The sequence below is a fragment of the Cibotium barometz genome, chromosome 63 (assembly GCF_041138505.1).
Source record: "Cibotium barometz isolate CiBa-2024 chromosome 63, ASM4113850v1, whole genome shotgun sequence".
In the NCBI taxonomy this organism is placed as follows: Eukaryota; Viridiplantae; Streptophyta; class Polypodiopsida; order Cyatheales; family Cibotiaceae; genus Cibotium; species Cibotium barometz.
This window is the reverse complement of record NC_141108.1, coordinates 16,437,278-16,456,968: the sequence shown is the minus strand read 5'-3', so window position 1 is coordinate 16,456,968 and position 19,691 is coordinate 16,437,278. Positions and strand designations below refer to the sequence as shown.

Here is a 19,691-nt window from a genome sequence, read left to right as displayed (position 1 = left end):
GAGTAGGCCAAAAGACATCATAGCCAGAGGAGCAGGGAGGAGTGCAAGATACACGATGACAGACCCCATCATGACCAGACATGCTCATGGTCCATACAACATGAGAGAAATGTGAAGGAAAGACAACCGGAAAAAAACGAAAAAGAGCAAGGGAAGAAGTGTCTGGTATATCACCTTTGGAGAGCCAATCATCAAGCCCAAGAAACCCTCCAGGAGTGTGAGGAGCGGACACGCCATGGCCTAGAAAACATACGGCCCATACGACACGACTAGAGATGCCAAGGAGACGGCCCATACAGCGTGAGAGAATTGTGAAAGACAGCTAGAAAAAAAAAGCAAAAAAGAGCAAGGGAAGAAGAGTCCGGCATATCACCTATGGAGAGCCGATCATCAAGCCTAAGAGACCCTCCAGGAGCGTGAGGAGGAGACACGCCAAGGATAGGCTACTTGGAACCAGCAGCCCAAACACCATAGCCAAAAAGGAGCAGGGAGGAGGTGGGAGATGGGTTATGATAGGAAAAGGGGCAAGTGTCAAAAGGGCATAAATCACCATGATTAGAAAATCCCAAAAAATCTTGTGCAACACCTTTGAAAAAAAAAATATTTTCCCTTGAATCTTAATCACACGAAAGCACATTTCATTCTATCTAATTAATTAATAGCAAAAGTAGACTTTGGGTGCTTAATCCAAGGCATATGGTAGGAAATTCACTATTGCACCAAATCAAAATGATCTGTTGATAAAGAGGGGCAGGTTTCATATGGGCCACAAAGCCGTTGACACTTGGACAATCTCACCCATGATGGTGGCCGGACCAATCTTGAAATGCCCTGCCCACAACCTGAAAAGACCCTAATATTTGCAAAATTTTGAGAAATTTCATTTTCTACCAATTGGGGTCATATTCGGCTTTATATCCTCTTTTGTCGGTAGAGATTAGCAGCTAGCCAGCCATGGCTATGCAAGCTGCTAGTCTCTCCTGTACCTTCACCCCTCGCCATAGCTCGCTTCTTCAAGCTCGGCTCAACAAAAGTTGCACCCATCGTTCAGAAATGCGCATCAGTACGTCCATTTCACTCTCAATTGTGCTGCATTTCCTGTTGAAGGACCTGTCAAAAATTTGGCTTCTTGTTATTTATCTTTGCTTGTCCTTACGTTTTTTTTTCTTGGGAATAATTATTTTTAATCCCCCTATTTTCAGAGGCATCATCGTTGCAGGGCGATCCTGTTAAAGAGTGGATTATGGGCGAAGGGGGTGCTTCCAAAATCACAAAAATGAGCTCAGTGGGTGGTGGCTGCATCAACAATGCAACCCACTACCAAACTGATGTCGGATCTTTCTTTGTTAAAACCAACAGGCAAGTGCAGCAGGAATGCTTGCAAATTTGGTGGCAAAAAAATTTAATTTTAAACGATATTTCCCAGAAATGACAAAAGCATCTAAAAATTCAACTATGATTTTGGGATACAACTCATAAAAGAAATAGGAAAGGGGAGTTTATAATTGCAAAATCTTTGATTTTTCTTTTACTGAGTATATGTGCAAAACTTCCCTTTGTTGTCTCCTGTTGTTCCACATATTGACAACACTGTTCAAATCTTATGTTTAAACTTGGCAATAAGGCTCTGCTCTTTACATGCTGGATGTGGGGTCACTCCTCTTGATACTGCCTCATGGGTTAGCCCAGCAGTAGCGCCCATGCCTCTTTAAAAGGCGGTATCGGGTTCAAATCTACCTCTACATTCAGTACCTTCTCTCACAAAAAAAAAGAACTCTTAATACTGTGGTTTTTTAATTTGTAGTCTTATTACACATGGCACAACAAGAGAAAAGAAAGGGAAGTCTTGTGCAGAGAGCATCCTTCTTCTTAACCAAGGACAACTCAGTCCATATCTCTGATAATCAAGGGTGAAATAGGAAAAACTTGCCAGTAAACATACATGTTTTTTTTTTTGGGGGAAAATTAAGGGTTTCATTTCTAACAAATATGTTAAGTTTAGCTATTTTTTGCTAGTAAAGTATCAGAGATGTGATGGGGGAAGTGGCGACACGTATTTTTTAGAGTGGATCAGTTATGGATGGCCAGATAATTGTGGCCTACTCTAGATGGGTAGAAAGGGTAGCTTAGCTGTAAGGAGGGAGCGGGGGTGGGGGGGGAGAGTGTTCTCTTTGGCTTTGCGTGGTACACAACTATGCATTTTCAAACCAGGGGGTCCTAGCCTGATTGGTTTCTGCCTGGTCCTACCAGCATGCAGGGACCAGATTCGGGTTCTGACTGCAACTCAAAAAGAGTCATGATCTAGAGAATTTAAACTTTGTATTTAATTCCTTGACATCCATTTATTTGATTGCCCCAAAATTCAACCCAAAACCCTAAAGATTTTCAATTGGGCTCTATGAAGCTTGTAGTTTAATCACATGAGTAGGCCTGAGTACGGCAGGTGACAGAGTTGATTGTTGTGTCAAATTGCCCCAAGTGTTGCAGGCCATCTGTGACCATTGGGCCAGTGTGTAAAGATGCAAAGTCTTCTAATACGAGAGGAACTTTTTATAAATTTAATTTTCTCGTGCAATGTATATGTTGTGTTACTGTAGAAACATAGGGCCAGCTATGTTTGAAGCAGAGGCAGTTGGACTCGATGCAATGCATGCAACCAACACCATAAGAGTGCCAAAGCCCTTCAAGGTAAAAGTTATTTCTTTTGTATATTTACCTCAATTTGTTCTTGATAGTAATATTTATTCTGGGCTTGGTATTACAGGCAGGACCACTACCAGGGAGAGGTTCGTACATCATTATGGAGTATATTGATTTTGGCTCTTCTAGAGGCCAGGTATGTGTTGCTTTACATTATGTTGTGGGCAAAATGGGTGGCAACAAAATATAGACAGAATACTTGCATTTAAGAACCTTTTGTTTCTTTGTGTGTGTTTGTTTTGGGGGGTCGAGGGATATAATATAGAGAGAATCCTTGTATTTCAAAACCTTTTGTTTCCCTCTCTCTCTCTATATATGTGTGTGTGTGTGTGTAAGGCCTATTTTTCTAGAATGCAAGTACTAAGAGAGAGAAGAGTGCAACAGAAGACATAGGCCAAACACAAGCATACACATATACCCTAAATTGCTGCTGTATGCTATTACTTCGGTGATGAAACCTCTATATACAAGCTTGCCAGTTTGGCTCAAGGCTTTCCCAGATAACCCAAGTCTCACCCAGAACCTTTCTCCACACATGGAATGCCAGCTAATTAGGGGCTGACATTCATGGTATTTTGGGGTTTCTTTTGATGATAGCCCATGTATGGTTGAATGATGGTTGCTTATGGATAATCCAGCATCTCCCGTGGGGAGAGTAAGGCCCTCAAAGCATGTACATAATTTTTCTCCTTGGGCAATAAAATACTCCAAGGGGGGGTCGGCACATTCCGGCCTCTCTGTGGTGTCAGATGTGCACTCTTTTACAGTTAAGTGTTTAATTACATTAATGGTCAAGTGTTATGTGAAACCCCTTTTGCCCACTCCGAGTTACATGCTTGCTCTTTGTCGGCTGCATTTGCTTATGTATGGGGAGGCAGGAATGAGATGTGAAGATTGGGGCATGGCTGCCTTTTTACAGAGTCTATTTGCTCCTGTCATTCTGGTCGGTGAGTTGGTCTGCTGGTTGTGGGTGCATTTTGGGGTGAAATGCCCATTTTGGTCCCTTATTAAGGGTTGTTCACCCCTCTACCCTGCCTTGCCCATTCTGTTTTCTAGGGGGCTATTATGAGGCATCTCGGCCTCATCCATAGCCTCTGAAAGTCTCTACCAATGTGTGGTATTTGCTTGACACGTGGGACAATTGCATTTTCTTCATTTTTCGCCCACACTTGATGGGGTTTTTGGTTTTCATGTCTTCTTTGGCTGTTTCTGAATCTCTTGGTCTTGACTCTTCATATAATCTTCCTTTAATTCTTGTGATTGTGTCTTGTAAATCTCTCTAGATTTTCCGTTCATAAGCAGCACACATTTTCATGCATAGCATATAGCATCCCAATTTCGGCGTAATATTGTTATCGGGAGTTCCCCTTGTTCATATCCGTATGGCCATGTGCCTCTAGGTGGCTGTCTTTTGTTATTGATGCACACATGCCCTACGTGTGCAAAACGTAACTTTTTTTTAGAGTCATTCAATCAACTACGTCCCTTTGTGAGGGCTCACAAAGGTCTGCTAATGTCACCATTTGGCCACCCAATTGGTCCACCCGTGCTTTCTCATCATGTATGTACATTGGACTGGTGTCTATGGCAGTTGTATATGCCGGGGATTGATGCCACTCATGTGATACTGTGGACTTGGCTTTCCGTTGGGACTTGTGCCTCCGTGTACATGCCCGGAAATGTCTGGTGGATTGGTGTTCCATTGGGTCTGATACTTCGTGTACTTGCTTGGAGCACGTCTATTTTGGTATAGTCTCATGAACGGGGATTGTCCATACCAATGCTGCATTGCATAGCATCTTTATGTGCTTTCTTGCAATTGAAATTGCATGCTGTTTTCATGCTTGCTTGACCAATGTGTAGTTCCGGGTAAGGGGACATCCGCCCGCGAACCATGCGTGTGAAACTGTCTGCTGACATGGTTATGTGGCATGTGACAGGTGGTAAGTATTGGTCATAAACCTGGCCTTAGGAGTTAGCACTAATTTATAAGTGAGTATGTACACACTTCATTAAGTTTTGGGCGACCAAAACTCACTTATAAATTATGACCAGCCCGGTGTTCACACACACTGATGTCCCGAGGTGGACATAACCCAATGTCCACCGCCCAGACCTTATCCCCTTTATACAAAGGGAGTAACCAGCCATGTGTCCACTCTAGCTTGCTCCACAAAGCACCTGCTTGCCACCTACACTGGACAACTCACCACCTCACTCTTCCTCCTCTCTCTAGAGAAGGGCGCCTCCTTCATGAGGGCTGTTGGGCTGCATTTTTTGCACTTTTCTTCTTCCCAACTCCATTTCCAAGCTTGCTAAGGTGTTTCTCAAGCTTCCAAGAGTGTTTCCGGATGCTAACCACTCTCCTACACACTCCCAATGAGTGAAATTCAGCAAAACAGCTCTCTTTATTGCTGTAATTTCTGGTCTGTTTGTTGAAAACCCTAATTTCAGCCCTCCTTTCTCAAGTTGAACCTTAGGGAAAGCTTTCCCAGGTTTCCTTCATCCTCTTGAAGACTTTTGTTTTGCGAAGAAATGCGACAAATCGAAGATCTCAACACTCCAAGGACTTCCATTGCGAAGACTTTCGTTGTCATCAACTCTACTTGCATTTGGTAAGCTTTTATGCTTAAGTTTGAAAGCAAGTAGCAAGAGGGAGGAACCGGATTACAAGATCACATACCCTGTGTAGTGCTCTCTTATCCTACATGCTCTCTTGCAGATTTGGTGGAACAATAGAGAGCAGATGGTAGGAAACATGGGTACTTGAGAGGGTAGTGTGGATTGTAAGTCTACATCGACAATCACTTGTATGCAATATTGTATTCATATGCATTGGTATGGAAATCTGGTTAGAAATGCCCATGACACTATGTACTTGATTCTCCCAAGATCAACATACTTTATTTGAGGGAGGGGTCAGCCGTTCCGGCTCATTGTGTGTCTCTTGTCAATTCAACAATTTACTTCTTGTATTTGAGCAAGTGTCCATCAAATCTTAGTGTATTTAAGTGTATTGATTAGCATTGTGTTCAACCAAGTTACATTGGTATCAGAGCATACGGTTCTCTTTCACTTCTATTGTGAGAGACGATCACCGTGAACACTAGCTATCTCTACACTTAGAACATTATGGACAGCCATACAATGAATGTTGGAGATGCTAACATAAGAGGCAGCGACAATGAAATGCATGCCTCCAATGCTTTACAGGATGAGCAAACTCATGTGGTGCACAATAGGGAACATGAATATGTGGGATAGCCGTCCCGTGGCAAAGAGAAGATGCAAGAAGAAGAGTCCATAGTCTTGAGGGTTGAACTTACTTGTATGCAGGCTCTTCTCCATGCACAACAAGAAGAATTGAACCTCTACCGCCGCGAGGATCCATTGGTACATAACCGTTTGAAGGCCAAGAAAGCTGAATCTTATATGGATCATGCAATGGCAATGATTGCTCAAGAGTTGCATATGCAACCGAGGGATGCAACACGTGCATACTTGGCTCGTACCGAGGATGCCTATGCAGAAAAGGCAACCATCCCACATGTCTTGGAATCCCCACAGGTGCCCGAACAAGAACTTATGTCTAAGAGGATGAATCTCCATGCTATGGGAGAGAAACAATTAGTGACTTCACGCCATGCAGGAATACCTTATGTAGTCCGTGAAGGATACAATGTTTATGGTAGTGGTCAAAATGTATGTCAAATGCCATTGCTGCATGAAAATGTGCATGCACAACACATGCAACATGGGTTGCAATTTTCTGTTGGTGCAGGTATTCCGCGTATCTCTCATGCCACTCATGCTTTCGAGTGTGCACGTGAGGGAGAAGCTATGGCTGAAAATGTATCAATGCATGTTGAGGGGCTAGCCATGCCTCATGCTTATAGGGCTAAAAGGATGCCAGTCACACAGGGGCTGTTCCCCAATGGATAAACATGGGGGAAAACATGTTGAGATGCACGCGCATGCATCAAAGTCTCGTGACTTCAAAGCCGGAGACAAGTCTATGAAGTTTGATACATATCATGGGGAATATGATGCATCAAAGGCACTTGCTTTTATTGCCCAGTTTGATATTGCTTTCAGTGATGAGGATTTCACTGAGAAATCCATGATCGGGCATGTAAGCATGTTCATGAAAGGCACTGCTGTCCATTGGTGGCTCACGGAGAAGCCCTCACCGAATCCTATTAGATCATGGGAAGAGTTCAAGAAGAGGTTCTATGCTCAATTCTTGCCTCCCAATGCATTGAATGGGATAACAATGAAGTGGGATTGGGTGAAGCAAAATGAGGGGGAATCGGTAAATGCATATGTACAAAAGTTTTGGAAAGTGCTTTTGGAGGTGTCTCCATTTATGCATGTTATTGAGGCGGAAAGGAAGTGAAGGTTTCAATCGGGATTGCAACCCATGTACAAAGCGAGACTACAAATGTATCCTGGTCATACTTTACACCAACTAATCGCAGTCGCCACCGCTACCGAGCAATTGGAACTCAAATTGAGTCGATCCAATAAAGCTAAACTCTCATTTCAAGGCAAAGAGAGGCTGTCCAAAACCTGCAAAATAATGGACAGCCACCTAAAAAGGACTAAAACCAAGATAACAATGGTCCAAAGGCTGAAAATAACACTACCAAGAAGCGTCCCTTCAAACTGAGAGACTATGGTCTCACTCCGGAGCAGAAAAAGCAATATATGAGCGAGGGGAAATGCTTTACTTGTGGTAGCACCGAGCATATTGCAAAGGCATGCCCAAACAAGAAGAATCGTGATAATGCAAATGCATCAAAGCCTAATGTGCATATGGTTCCGTATGTGCAGGGCAACACCTCACATGATAGCAAAGACAGGATTGTATATAAAGCTTGGGGACAGCTTAAGGATCAGCCCGCTTTGTTCATGTTTGATGATTGTGCATCACTGAGAATTTCATATCCACACAAATGGAAGCTGCTTTGGGTATTGAAGTGGAGGACATGGGTCCTCAAATTGAAGCAGGTTGGTAAAGAAGTGCAGGTCATATCTATTTTTGGCAAGTTGCGCATACACATTCAAGGCTATGTGGATCATGAGGATTTTCTTGTGGCGCCTTTGAATGGTTGTGCTGTATTGCTTGGAAAGCCTTGGCATACATGTATTGATCCGTGCAAGGCTTACAAGACCACCTTCATGTATAAAGGCCGAGAGCATGTAATTGATGCTGGTGAAGAGGGTGATACCATTCCCCTTGTATCTCATGTACAAATTAAGAAAGTAATGAAAGAGTATTTTTGCGTACTTGATTTTTGTACGAGATCATGTTGAGGAAAATAATATACATGTAAACACTCTTAGTGATGATAGGCTGAAATTTTTGCAAGAGCACAATGATTGTTTTGCTGATGAGTTACCAAATGAGTTGCCATCCGTACGACTGGAAGATCATCGCATTGATCTTGTGTCGGGTAGCTCACCACCTAATAGGCCAGCCTATCGTGTAAGTGCATCCCAAAAAGAGGAGATCATGAAGTAAGTGAATGAGCTTCTTGAGAAGGGTTTGGTTCAGCCAAGCTCTTCCTCATATTGTTCACCTGTCCTCTTGGTTCAAAAGAAGGATGGATCCTTTCGGATGTGTGGATTATAGAGCTTTGAATAAGCTTACCATCAAGAATCGGTTTCCGATTCTACGCATAGACGACATCCTTGACAAGTTGGATGGATTGGCATGCTTTAGCCGAATTGATCTCAAGAGTGGGTATCATTAAGTGCGTGTAGTGCCTAAGGATGCACACAAAACTGCTTTCAGGACAGCATTTGGGCTTTATGAGTATCTTGTTATGTCTTTTGGTCTTACAAATGCCTCGGCTACATTCAATAGAATGATGGATCGCATGTTTCGTGGGTACAGGAAATTCACAGGTCTCTTCTTTGATGACATCCTAGTCTTCTTGAAGACCGAAGAAGAGCATAGAGCTCATTTGGCCATTGTTTTTGAAGAACTCTGTAAGCATAAACTCTTCATAAATGCAAAGGAGAGTGAGTTCTTCTTGTCAGTGATACATTATCTTGGGCATATTGTGTCCAAAGATGGAGTGCGGATGGATCTTGCAAAGATTGATGCAATTCGGAATTGGCCCGAATTGAGTTCGGTGCATGAGATCCGTAGTTTTCTTGGATTATGCTCTTACTACCGCAGGTTCATTCGGCACTTTGCATGGATTGCTTCTCCTTTGCATGGATTGCTTCTCCTTTGCATGATTTGACAAAGAAGAAGGCCGTGCTCAAATGGACTAATGTAGAGAGGGATGCATTCCTCAAATTGAAAGATGCAACTACTCATGGTCCAGTGTTGATCATTCCGGATTTGCAAGAGCCTTTTAGTGTGGAATGTGATGCATCTGGAAATTGCATAGGAGCTGTCCTTAATCACGAGGGACATGTCGTGGCTTATGAGAGCCACAGATTGCATGATACAGAGCTATCTCTTGGCATTTATGAGAAAGAGCTCTTGGCTATAATTCATGCACTTAACTATATAGAAACATTACCTTCTTGGGGCTGATTTCACTGTGAAGACAGATCACCAGAGTTTGAGGTATTTTCTTACCCAAACTAAGTTGTCAGAGAAGCATATGAGGATGGCCAATTTTCTCTCTATGTTTCATTTTCAGATCTTGTACACCCCAGGAAAGAAGAATGTAGTGGCCGATGCATTGTTACAAAAGCCGTATGTAGCAGCTATCTCGGTTGCCTCTCATGGGGACTTGACTGCCATGTGTGATTTGTATCATACTATTTGGGCTGATTTGATGGCTGGTCATGCACATGCCTCATATGTGATCAAAGAGGGTTATCTCATGAAAGATAATTGCCTATGTGTGGTATCTGACTTGAGGCAAAAGGTTTTGGATGAGTGCCATGCTCCTCCATATGCTGGTCATAGAGGCATAATGCCTACTACGCACATGATTGAGCGGTATTTCTTTTGGCCGGGTATGCGGAAGGACATAGAGGCACATGTACGTGCATGTTTCACTTGTCAAAAGGTGAAATTTGATAGGCAAAAGGCACCAGGTTTGCTTCAGCCATTGCCTATTCCCACGCAGCCATGGAAAAGTATTACAATGGATTTCATTATGGATTTGCAACGGATCCAACAGGGTAATGATGCAATTTGGACAATTGTGGACAGGTTTAGCAAGCAAGCTCACTTCTTGCCGGTCAAAAAGACCATCAAAGCTGAGCATATGGTTAAAATATATCTTGCACAAGTGTTCAAACATCATGGAACGCCGAAGTCCATTGTGGGAGATAGAGATCCTAGGACTACAAGTCTCTTTTGGTGGGCCTTATTTGATAATATGGGCATTAAATTGGACTTCTCATCAGCTTATCACCCTCAAACGGATGGGCAAAGTGAGGCTACAAATTCAGCCGTGTTGGATCTCTTGAAATGTTATGTGGTAGATCAGAAGTCTTCTTGGGAGATGTACTTACCGCTTGTGGAATTTGCATACAACAACACGGTGCATGCATCTACGGGAAAGGCCCCGTTTGAGATTGTTTATGGTAAGGTGGTTTTGCCACCCATCCTTTGCACAAAGGATGAGATATTTGCAGCCGATGAGTATGTAAGAGACTTGGATATTGCTTTTGCTCAGGGACGGACAGCCATTGCAAGGTCACAAGACAAGCATAGAAGGCAATTGGATGTTAAAGAGAATGATTGGGTATTGCTAAAATTTGAGAAAGCAAGACTTGCAAAGAGGCGTGGCAAAGAGGGTGCATATCCTAAGCTTGCAACCAGGTACTATGGGTCTTTTCGAGTGATCGAGAAGATCAATGAAGCGGCTTTCAGATTGGCATTACCTACTCAGTGGCACATACACAATGCTTTTTTGGACTTGGCTTTCCGTTGGGACTTGTGCCTCCGTGTACATGCTCGGAAATGCCTGGTGAATTGGTGTTCCATTGGGTTTGGTACTTCGTGTACTTGCCTGGAGCACGTCTATTTTGATATAGTCTCATGAACGGGGATTGTCCATACCAATGCTGCATTGCATAGCATCTTTATGTACTTGCTTGTAATTGAAATTGCATGTTGTTTTCATGCTTGCTTGACCAATGTGTAGTTCCGGGTAAGGGGACGCCTTCCCGCGAACCATGCGTGTGAAACTGTCTGCTGATATGGTTATGTGGCATGTGATAGGTGGTAAGTATTGGTCATAAACCTGGCCTTAGGAGTTAGCACTAATTTATAAGTGAGTGTGTACACACTTCATTAAGTTTTGGGCGACCAAAACTCACTTATAAATTATGACCAGCTCGGTGTTCACACACACTGATGTCCTGAGGTGGACATAACCCAATGTCCACCGCCCAGACCCTATCCACTTTGTACAAAGGGAGTAACCAGCCATGTGTCCACTCTAGCTTGCTCCACAAAGCACCTACCTGCCACCTACACTAGACAACCCACCACCTCACTCTTCCTCCTCTCTCTAGAGAAGGGCGCCTCCTTCATGAGGGCTGTTGGGCTACATTTTTTGCACTTTTCTCCTTCCCAACTCCATTTCCAAGCTTGCTAGGGTGTTTCTCAAGCTTCCAAGCGTGTTTCCGGATGCTAACCACTCTCCTACACACTCCCAATGACTGAAATTCAGCAAAACAGCTCTCTTTATTGCTGTAATTTCTGGTCTTTTTGCTGAAAACCCTAATTTCAGCCCTCCTTTCTCAAGTTGAACCTTAGGGGAAGCTTTCCCAAGGTTCCCTTCATCCTCTTGAAGACTTTTGTCGTGAAGAAATGCGACAAATCGAAGATCTCAACACTCCAAGGATGTCCATCGCGAAGACTTCCGCTGTCATCAACTCTACTTGCATTTGGTAAGCTTTTATGCTTAAATTTGGAAGCAAGTAGCGGGAGGGAGAAACCGGATTACAAGATCACATACCTTGTGTAGTGTTCTCTTGTCCTACGTGCTCTCTTGCAGATTGCTGCTACCATGTATTGGTGGAACAATAGAGAGCAGATGGTAGGGAACATGGGCACTTGAGAGGGTAGTGTGGATTGCAAGTCTACATCGACAATCACTTGTTTGCAATACTGTATTCATATGCATTGGTATGGAAATCTGGTTAGAAATGCCCATGACACTATTTACTTGATTCTCCCAAGATGAATATACTTTATTTGAGGGAGGGGTCGGCCGTTCCGGCTCATTGTGTGTCTCTTGTCAATTCAGCAATTTACTTCTTGTATTTGAGCAAGTGTACATCAAATCTTAGTGTATTTAAGTGTATTGATTAGCATTGTGTTCAACCAAGTTACAGCTAAACCCTAACTCTCCTAGATGACCTTGTACATGTTCTTAGTTGTCTTGGCACGTGCATGTGAGGACTGATGCATGTGACATTAGAACGAGAAGAGGTTAAAGCAGCACTTAAGGCAGTAAAATGGGCCATTACATGCCTTATTTGGGAATTCAAGAAGCCAAAGCTAGTGGAATCCCAGCCCCAAGAGGGTGTATGTGCACTCAATTCAGATGAGCCTATAGACCTGTAGGACTGTCATTTTACTTTCATTTTCATCTTGTTAATTACCAGATTGAGATGTCTTACGGTCTAGTCCATCCACAGGTTATATTTAGTCTCCAGCGATGCTAATCTAATCTCTCTCTTTTTCTTTCTTTCTCCCCCCTTTTTCAATCTTGTTCATTTTAAAAGCCCACCACAAAATGTTTTCTTGATGTATTCCACCTTGTTGCAGGCAGACCTTGGAAGAAAACTTGCAGAGATGCACAAGGTTGGGACAACTGAGAAGGGGTTTGGCTTTCCAATGGATAACACTATTGGCAGGTAAGATGGTGATATCACAATCATCATATTTTAAAACTTATGATATTTCTAGGCCTTGCCTAGTATTGAAGTTTTCATATATTGTCTCTGTAGTTCTTTGAATGCTTATAAATGCTAATGACATCTTGTTATGTTTGGCATGGGCCATTAACTAGAAACTAACTATTGCTGGCAGTACGCCTCAACAGAATCCTTGGACAGATGATTGGGTCACCTTCTACAGTGAACATAGGCTAGGTTACCAGCTTAAACTTGCACAGCAGCAATACCGGGACAATGATGTTTATGCAAAAGGTGAGGTGCACGAAAACTGCATTGTGCTTCTGAATTAATTGTCATCTTAACTTGCAACTATATATAGGTATCACAACACTTCTGGCATCTCAAGCAGTATGCTGCTACTTGCACTCCTTAAGTTTGCTATTTCAACAATGTGCTGCCTCATTGCAGGGCAGAAGTTGCTGCAGAATATGCAGCTGCTCTTCAAGGATATAGAGGTGAAGCCATGCCTTCTTCATGGAGATCTTTGGAGTGGCAATGTAGCAGCCGACAAGGATGGGAATCCGGTTATACTTGATCCTGCTTGCTACTGTAAGACTATATAAAACTTTTCAAAAAGTGGCTTAATGATTAAATTGTTGAGATATTCATTTTGTTCGATCCTGCTTGCCAACAATAAAAAGCTCACTCCTAGACTTCAAGATTGCACATGCAGGAGAACTGTGAATATGTTATGATGGGTGTGATTTGTGAAGGTTTAAGAAGGTAGCATGGTCATTGCTCATATTGCTCCTCCCAGTTGCTCATATTGCTCCTTCCAGTTGGCCCGCCATGCTTCATGCTCTATACATAATGCAAATTGGTGCACCTTAGTTTGGTTATCTTGTATTGGGTCTCACATTTTTTCTACCAATGAGTATGGTTTCTGCATGTATGGCTATATATCAAGATTTTTTAATGCTGGAGCATGCATAAATTTGTATATACTAATGGTTATCTTTTCTCGTGTATGGATTTTCATCTATGGATATGATTTATGAGATCATTGTCAAAACGCGGTGTTGGTGGATGGTTCCAATACTATTCTCACATTTCAGTCATTGCCAATGTCACTGACGATCTCGATCCCTATTTTGAAGAGTTATGGGGAGCAGGGAGTCCTATAGATTGGCTGCAGCAAGCTGGGATTGAACCCAAGACCTCTTGCTCAAGAGTTCAATCAACTACCAACTCGACTACATGCTGTGGACAAGCCTCAATAATATATGGGCTAGTCAAAAAAGCATTATCCACTTCCTGTTGGCAGCCTGTTGTGCCATTCTTGATGCCCTCTTCACACTTCAATCTCTAGGAATGCCAATGTGCAACTTCTCCATGTCTCACTTGCAAGTGCCCCTGAATCTTGGGGACGTGAAAAGCATCCATGTGACCGAATGGCCACTTTTAATCTTTTCCATGAAATCAAGGGAATAAATTGATTGCATTTGCATTACTTCCCTCCTTTTCATATACTGAAGATCATTAAGGTGACCCAAACCTCACACAATGCATTTTTGTCTTTTTGGAAATTGTTGAAGTAAAATCCTTTTTTTGCTCTCATTTGTATTCAATTGCATTACCATCACTGTTTATTCTATTGTTAAACAATTAAGATGACTTAAATGTTTCAATTTTTCTATTTTCTAGAATATGCTGTAAAGCAGTGGCATTTGCATTCAATTGCATTATTTTCCCCTTCTCGCGTCCTTAATCTCTGGTTTTTTTCAAATAAATCCACTTGTTTTTGTTTGCATTTTTATTCAGTAGCATTATTATTTCCTTTTCATCACTTGCCAAAAATCAACAAGGTGATATAAACATGATAAATTTTCATTTTTTTAAAATTGTTGAAAAATCACTCTCTCCCCAATGCCTTCCTAAATTCCTTGCAGTTGCATTCAATCACACTTGTATATTCTTTTTCTTTTCTAAAGAAAAATCCATAGTTTTTAGTCACAATCAAAAGGGTCTTGTTTTAGAAGTTTGAACTTGCTACAGGTTAATGCTTTTACTCACCCTCAAGGCTCACTATGGACAGAGCTTGACTACCTAGACTTGCATTGGAGTAATCTAGGCGACTTACAGAGGAGGGCCAGGATAGGGCATCATATGTGAGGAATACATGATGGTTCCTCTGACATGGAGTCTTCATGGATCACTTATTGCCATTCCATTATAATCAGCTGCACTATTTTTCCTCCCAAGAAACGATATCAAGTGGCTTATCTACTGTGACCTGCTCAGGCTACATATCTGCAACACATGGCTAGACAAACTAGAGCTCCTATGAAGCTGCAATTTTAGTGGGAGCACTTTTTACGGATACCAGATGATGGCTTCATCCAAAAGCCCACCTGTCTAGTTTGACACATGTCACATGCCATGCAGATAGCGATTGGACATATGCGAGTCTTATCCCACTGTTTGAGAGTGAAGACTAGGAGAATAGATGGCATTGCAAAGGGAACAGGATCTGCAGGCTCTACTCCATTTGGGGGGTTGAGACAAAGGAGCACTACCTTTTTATATGCCGACTGTATTAGATACGATTGAAGTTCCACAGTCTTTTCATGAATGGTTTCGGCCCTTTGAATATTGTATTTGGATAATCTGGCATTCTTATGCAAGGAGAAGCCCTCAAAGCTTGTAGATGTTCAATACTTCTTCATTAATAAAGATATTCCAAGGGGGGATCGGCCCCATTGTGGTGTCACTGTATTTCAAGTTTATGCTTGTGGATTGAGTGTGTGGCTGTGGTCCTAAGTGTTTACTCACATCAATAGCTAGACTGAGTGTGGCTGTGGTCTTGAGTGGCTGTGGTCTTAAGTGGATTGAGTGTCTCAAAAGCCTTGGGATTGGTTACAGGCTATTGGCACATCGACTTAATGACATTGCCTTTGGGATTACCCAAAGGTGCAGTAGGTTTGGTGGAGGATTCTCCGGTTGTTCGCTTCCGAACTCAACACTCTCTGCTTTGTTACATGAGGCACAATTTCTTGGGACACAGAGGTGGGTGCGGCTTTACTCAATGAGGAGGATGGCACGAGTCTCATCCTGCAGCTCTCACACTTCAGGTCTTTCTTGCTTCCTTGATTCCAGTCCCACAATGGACCCCTGAGTCCGGTGTGAGCCAGAGTTGGGAGCTCATCAGCAGCATTACCGGCTGGCATATCTGGCAGGTCAGATGTAGTGAGGCTATTGATGGAATTGTCATCCTGCCTGGGAAGACGGTCTGTTCTATTTGGACGGTCATTCACACTCTTAGAGGAAGATGGGAGTGCCTCACAGGCAACTTGGAGCAGATACAACAACATTGTGCAGCCCTCTTGCATATATGGAGTCTGGGCCCCTTCTTCACCAGGGGGGACAAGGAACTGATTGACCATACAGGCCCCCACCAGTGTGGCTTTTTCCACCCCCTCCACCATTGTCACATCCCTCCGTCGTCTGAGAGCGGCTGGAGAGAGAGATCCCTTCCTCGTCTTGTTGAAGCTCATACTAGGTTTACATTTGCTCATTTAAAAGGCCTTAGTAATGACAAGCGTGTGTTTTGTCACATTTCTTGTATGAGTGATAATAACTTGCAAAGTTACTTTGTTTTATTAAGGTAAAGGAGCAGCTGAAATTTGTGCGTGGAGAAAAGATGAGCTAGAAGTGTTGAGTTAAGCATGATTTTGTTGTGTACATTCAAGCTTGGTTGAATGTAAGATTGATCCATTATTTATGGGGCAGATGGACACAATGAAGCAGAGTTTGGGATGTCATGGTGTGCCGGTTTCGGACCTTCTTTTTACAATGCATACTTTGAAGTAAGCCCATTTATTGAACTGTTCTTTCCGTGATTCGAGCCTGCATGTTTGGTGCTTTTCATGCTGAAGAATACTATATTGCTTACTCTGCCTTAGGGACCTCACACGTGTCCGACCATGCTTTTTCTGTCAGAGATTGGACGATGGACAGGGAATTGGGAGAGCTATGCTTGGATGGGAAATTTGTCCTGTAAATGCTGTCTACACTGTCTGAGGGGATCCTCAGTGTCTGATGGGTTGCAGGGCTGGCGCTTGGTACTGCTCTCCTGTATCATCTAGAAGAAGCTCATAATTGGGGCTGTGAGGTATCCTGAGTCTGAGTTCTGTGTCCCTAAGGAGGTGTGTCTGTGTAACTCCATCAGGAACTCCATCTGGAAGAGCCCCTGGCGGTGCTGTTCTGGGAAGTCGATGATCGTGGAGAGTGGGCTGAAACCCTCCCAGAAGAGGCAGTGAAATCTCCCCCAAACCTCATCATACACTAGGCATCTGCAGATGTAATGCTCCTTTGTTGTTACATCGGGAAGCTTCAAGAAATTTTATTGTCAGTTATGCAGATAGAACCGGTGTTTTTGCATGAAAGAGAGATGGAGAAGAGAGAGAAGTGCATAGTACACAGGATTTGGTCCCAATACCCACTGAAGGGCCCCCGCTATGGATGGTCTATTTCATAGAAACATGGGACGGGGAACGGGAACGGGGACGGGGACGGGGAACAGGACGGGAACGGGGCAAAAGGCCGTCCCGGGGACGGTGGAAAAAACGGCAATCTGAAAACGATTGTTTTTTTGCAATTTTTTTTAACACACTTGATTTACACTTAGAAACCAAGACATTAAGCACAAAATTGCACCAAAAAGAGGAGAAATGCATAGTCGTATTAGCAAAAAACTATAATGGGGCGCCGATGGCGTGATAAACAAAAGTGAGTGTACAATGATCAATCATCAATCTAAACAAAAATGCCAAATGGCATAATGAAAGGCCCAAGGAGGGTGTACACTCAAGGCAAAATGACTAAGTGCCAAGATACAAGACTCAAGAGTCAAGAGACTAGGCAAGAGGGTGAAAAGGGTGAAGATCAATCGTGACCTCCTCGGTGAAGTCCTCCATAGGCTGGTCCTCAAGTGGGAGGGGAGGGGGAGGTGGGGGGGACAATGCCTCGGGCACAACCTCAAGCTCCTCTAAAATCTCGGCCCTCTGCTGATCAGAGAGATGTGGGTCCTGCTGTGCCTGCTCCCATTCGGTGAAAGGATCTGCCTTCTTTGTCAAGCCCTTGCAAAGCATTCGCAAGTTGGCACTGACAAACACCAAATCATTTGCACGCTGTACACCAAGGCGGTTCCTCTTCTTAGAGGCAATGTGGCTATAAACTGACCAGAGTTGCTCTAGGCAACTGCTACTGCAAGCTTGTGAGAGTACGCGCACAGCAAATTCCTGCAACTTTGGAGTTTCCGCACCATAATCCTCCCACCAAAGTGCAGACCCTACCTTGAAGCGGTCCGCCTGTGCATCTGCCAAACCAAAAGCCCCCCGCTTCTCTCTATAAATCTGCAATTGGTCCTTGATTGTGCGGCGATCCTCCTCACTAGTGTAAAGGCGATCCAAGGTTTGTCGAAGGCCTTTGCTCACCTCTTTGTCCTTGTGTTGTCCTTTGCCTTGAAACTCAGGATCAACAATGTAGGCAGCAGCATGGAGGGGAGAGTGGTAGGCTTGCCACCTTTTCAAACATAGGGATTTGACCTGTTTATAGTGAGGCTTGACTTTGAACATTGCTTTTAGCTTCTTTGTCATGCGATCCATTGCCTCATACACTTTGCCAATGCATGGTTGAGTGGAATCCACCACCCTAAGGAGATCAATAATCGGTTGCACCATCTCCACAAGCGCCTTGGCCTCCTCCCACCATGCCGCATCATCCGCCCTTTCCCTGCAAAATTTGCCGACCGTCGTGGAAGCCTCTGAAGTGCGTGCAAACTCATCACTGAGGAAGAGTCCCCTCAATGCCCCGCTACATGTACACAAGCGGCCTAGCATGAGAAAGTTGAATGCAAACCTCGTCTCGGAATACTTAAGAAGAGAGAGGCTTGACTTCTTGGAAAACTCGTGCTGCACCCTGTGATGGTTGAGGACAAAGGTCACTATTTTGTTGGCACCCTCAATGACAGGTGCAACCCAATCCAAGGCCCCTATGTCTTTGATAAGGTTGTTGAGGCAATGGGCCATGCAAAAGCACACGGTGATGCGAGGATAGGTTGCTTGGAGAATTGTCCCCGCCGCCCTATTTGCCGGTTCTCCATCCGCACATATGGCAATGACATTCTCCGCCCCCACCGTCTCTAGTGTTGTTGCCCACTCCGCAGCAAGTATCTCGGCACTCTTCCCCGTCCCGGAAGCATCATGGGAGTCGACAAAGTATGTCTCCCCTCGTGAGTAGGCAACAACTCCATGGATGGAGCGCTTTCTAGTGTCACTCCACCCATCAACGACGAGGGTAACACCATTTTCAGCCCATTGCTCTTTCATGTGGTTGGCCGCCACCTCCACGCTTGCCTTCTCCTTGTCAAGGAGAGAGGTGCGGATGGTCTCCGAAGAGGGGGGAACATAAGAGGGTCCATACTCCGCTATCAATTTGCACATGGCCCGAAAGTATGGAGATCTATCCAAAACACCATATGCAAAACACAAACAAAATTCAGATTTTTACCATCATTTAGTCTTTTAAGTTTTAGTCTTTAAAGTTTAAAGTTTAGAGCATGATATTTGAATTTTGAATAGTACATGAGCATAGTGCCAAGGACTTACCGTGCCGCCCGAAATGCTATGTGGTCATGAAAGAAGAATCGTGCCACCGCCATGTCCACCTCCTCTTTCAATTGAGGGTTCCAATTCTCATCAAGCGTACTTTGGCGTCCCCGGGAAGCGGATGCCTCTCTTGATGAACGAGGTACATGCGGCGTTGATGTCCTCACAAAGGATGTGGGGTCGACGGCCACTTGAGGATTGCGTTTTGCCAACTCGGCCGCCTCATAAACCACAAGCTTTTCAAGGAGCTCCTTCTTCTTCTCGGCCGAAACCTCCTTGCAAAATTGCACTTCGTTGCCGGGCTCATGCAAGAAGTGAGCACGCACTTTGTGGGCACCGCCGGTTCGCTTGTAGCCGCAAAGCTTACATACCCATGGTCTTGAACCACCCCCTTGACCGTATTGTGAGCACTCTACCTCATCCCACCAACTCCATCGATGTACGGCGGGCCTCCTCCTTCGTGATGGAGCGGGTGTTGAAGTGGTGGAGGCGGCG

The 19,691-nt window shown here is 43.9% G+C and overlaps 1 protein-coding gene across 5 annotated transcripts in view; it reads left to right on the top strand.

Annotated features, from left to right (window-relative positions):
* The first annotated feature begins 888 nt into the window (after window positions 1-888).
* Window positions 889-19,691, top strand: part of LOC147603765 (Protein kinase superfamily protein) — a 29,524-nt gene continuing 10,721 nt past the window's right edge. Inside the window, exons 1-8 of one of the 5 annotated variants that reach the window (XM_086795827.1) lie at window positions 889-1,063; window positions 1,203-1,359; window positions 2,598-2,688; window positions 2,765-2,836; window positions 12,458-12,546; window positions 12,722-12,840; window positions 12,997-13,137; window positions 16,318-16,394. In XM_086795827.1, coding sequence (XP_086651953.1) covers window positions 955-1,063; window positions 1,203-1,359; window positions 2,598-2,688; window positions 2,765-2,836; window positions 12,458-12,546; window positions 12,722-12,840; window positions 12,997-13,137; window positions 16,318-16,394 — 855 coding nt within the window. In that variant the 5' untranslated portion in view covers window positions 889-954. Of the gene's footprint in view, window positions 1,064-1,202; window positions 1,360-2,597; window positions 2,689-2,764; window positions 2,837-12,457; window positions 12,547-12,721; window positions 12,841-12,996; window positions 13,138-13,685; window positions 13,823-14,583; window positions 14,604-14,623; window positions 14,642-16,317; window positions 16,395-19,691 lie in introns of those variants that run through there. The other 4 variants (XM_086795831.1, XM_086795829.1, XM_086795830.1 and 1 more) reach the window with 4 other exon arrangements.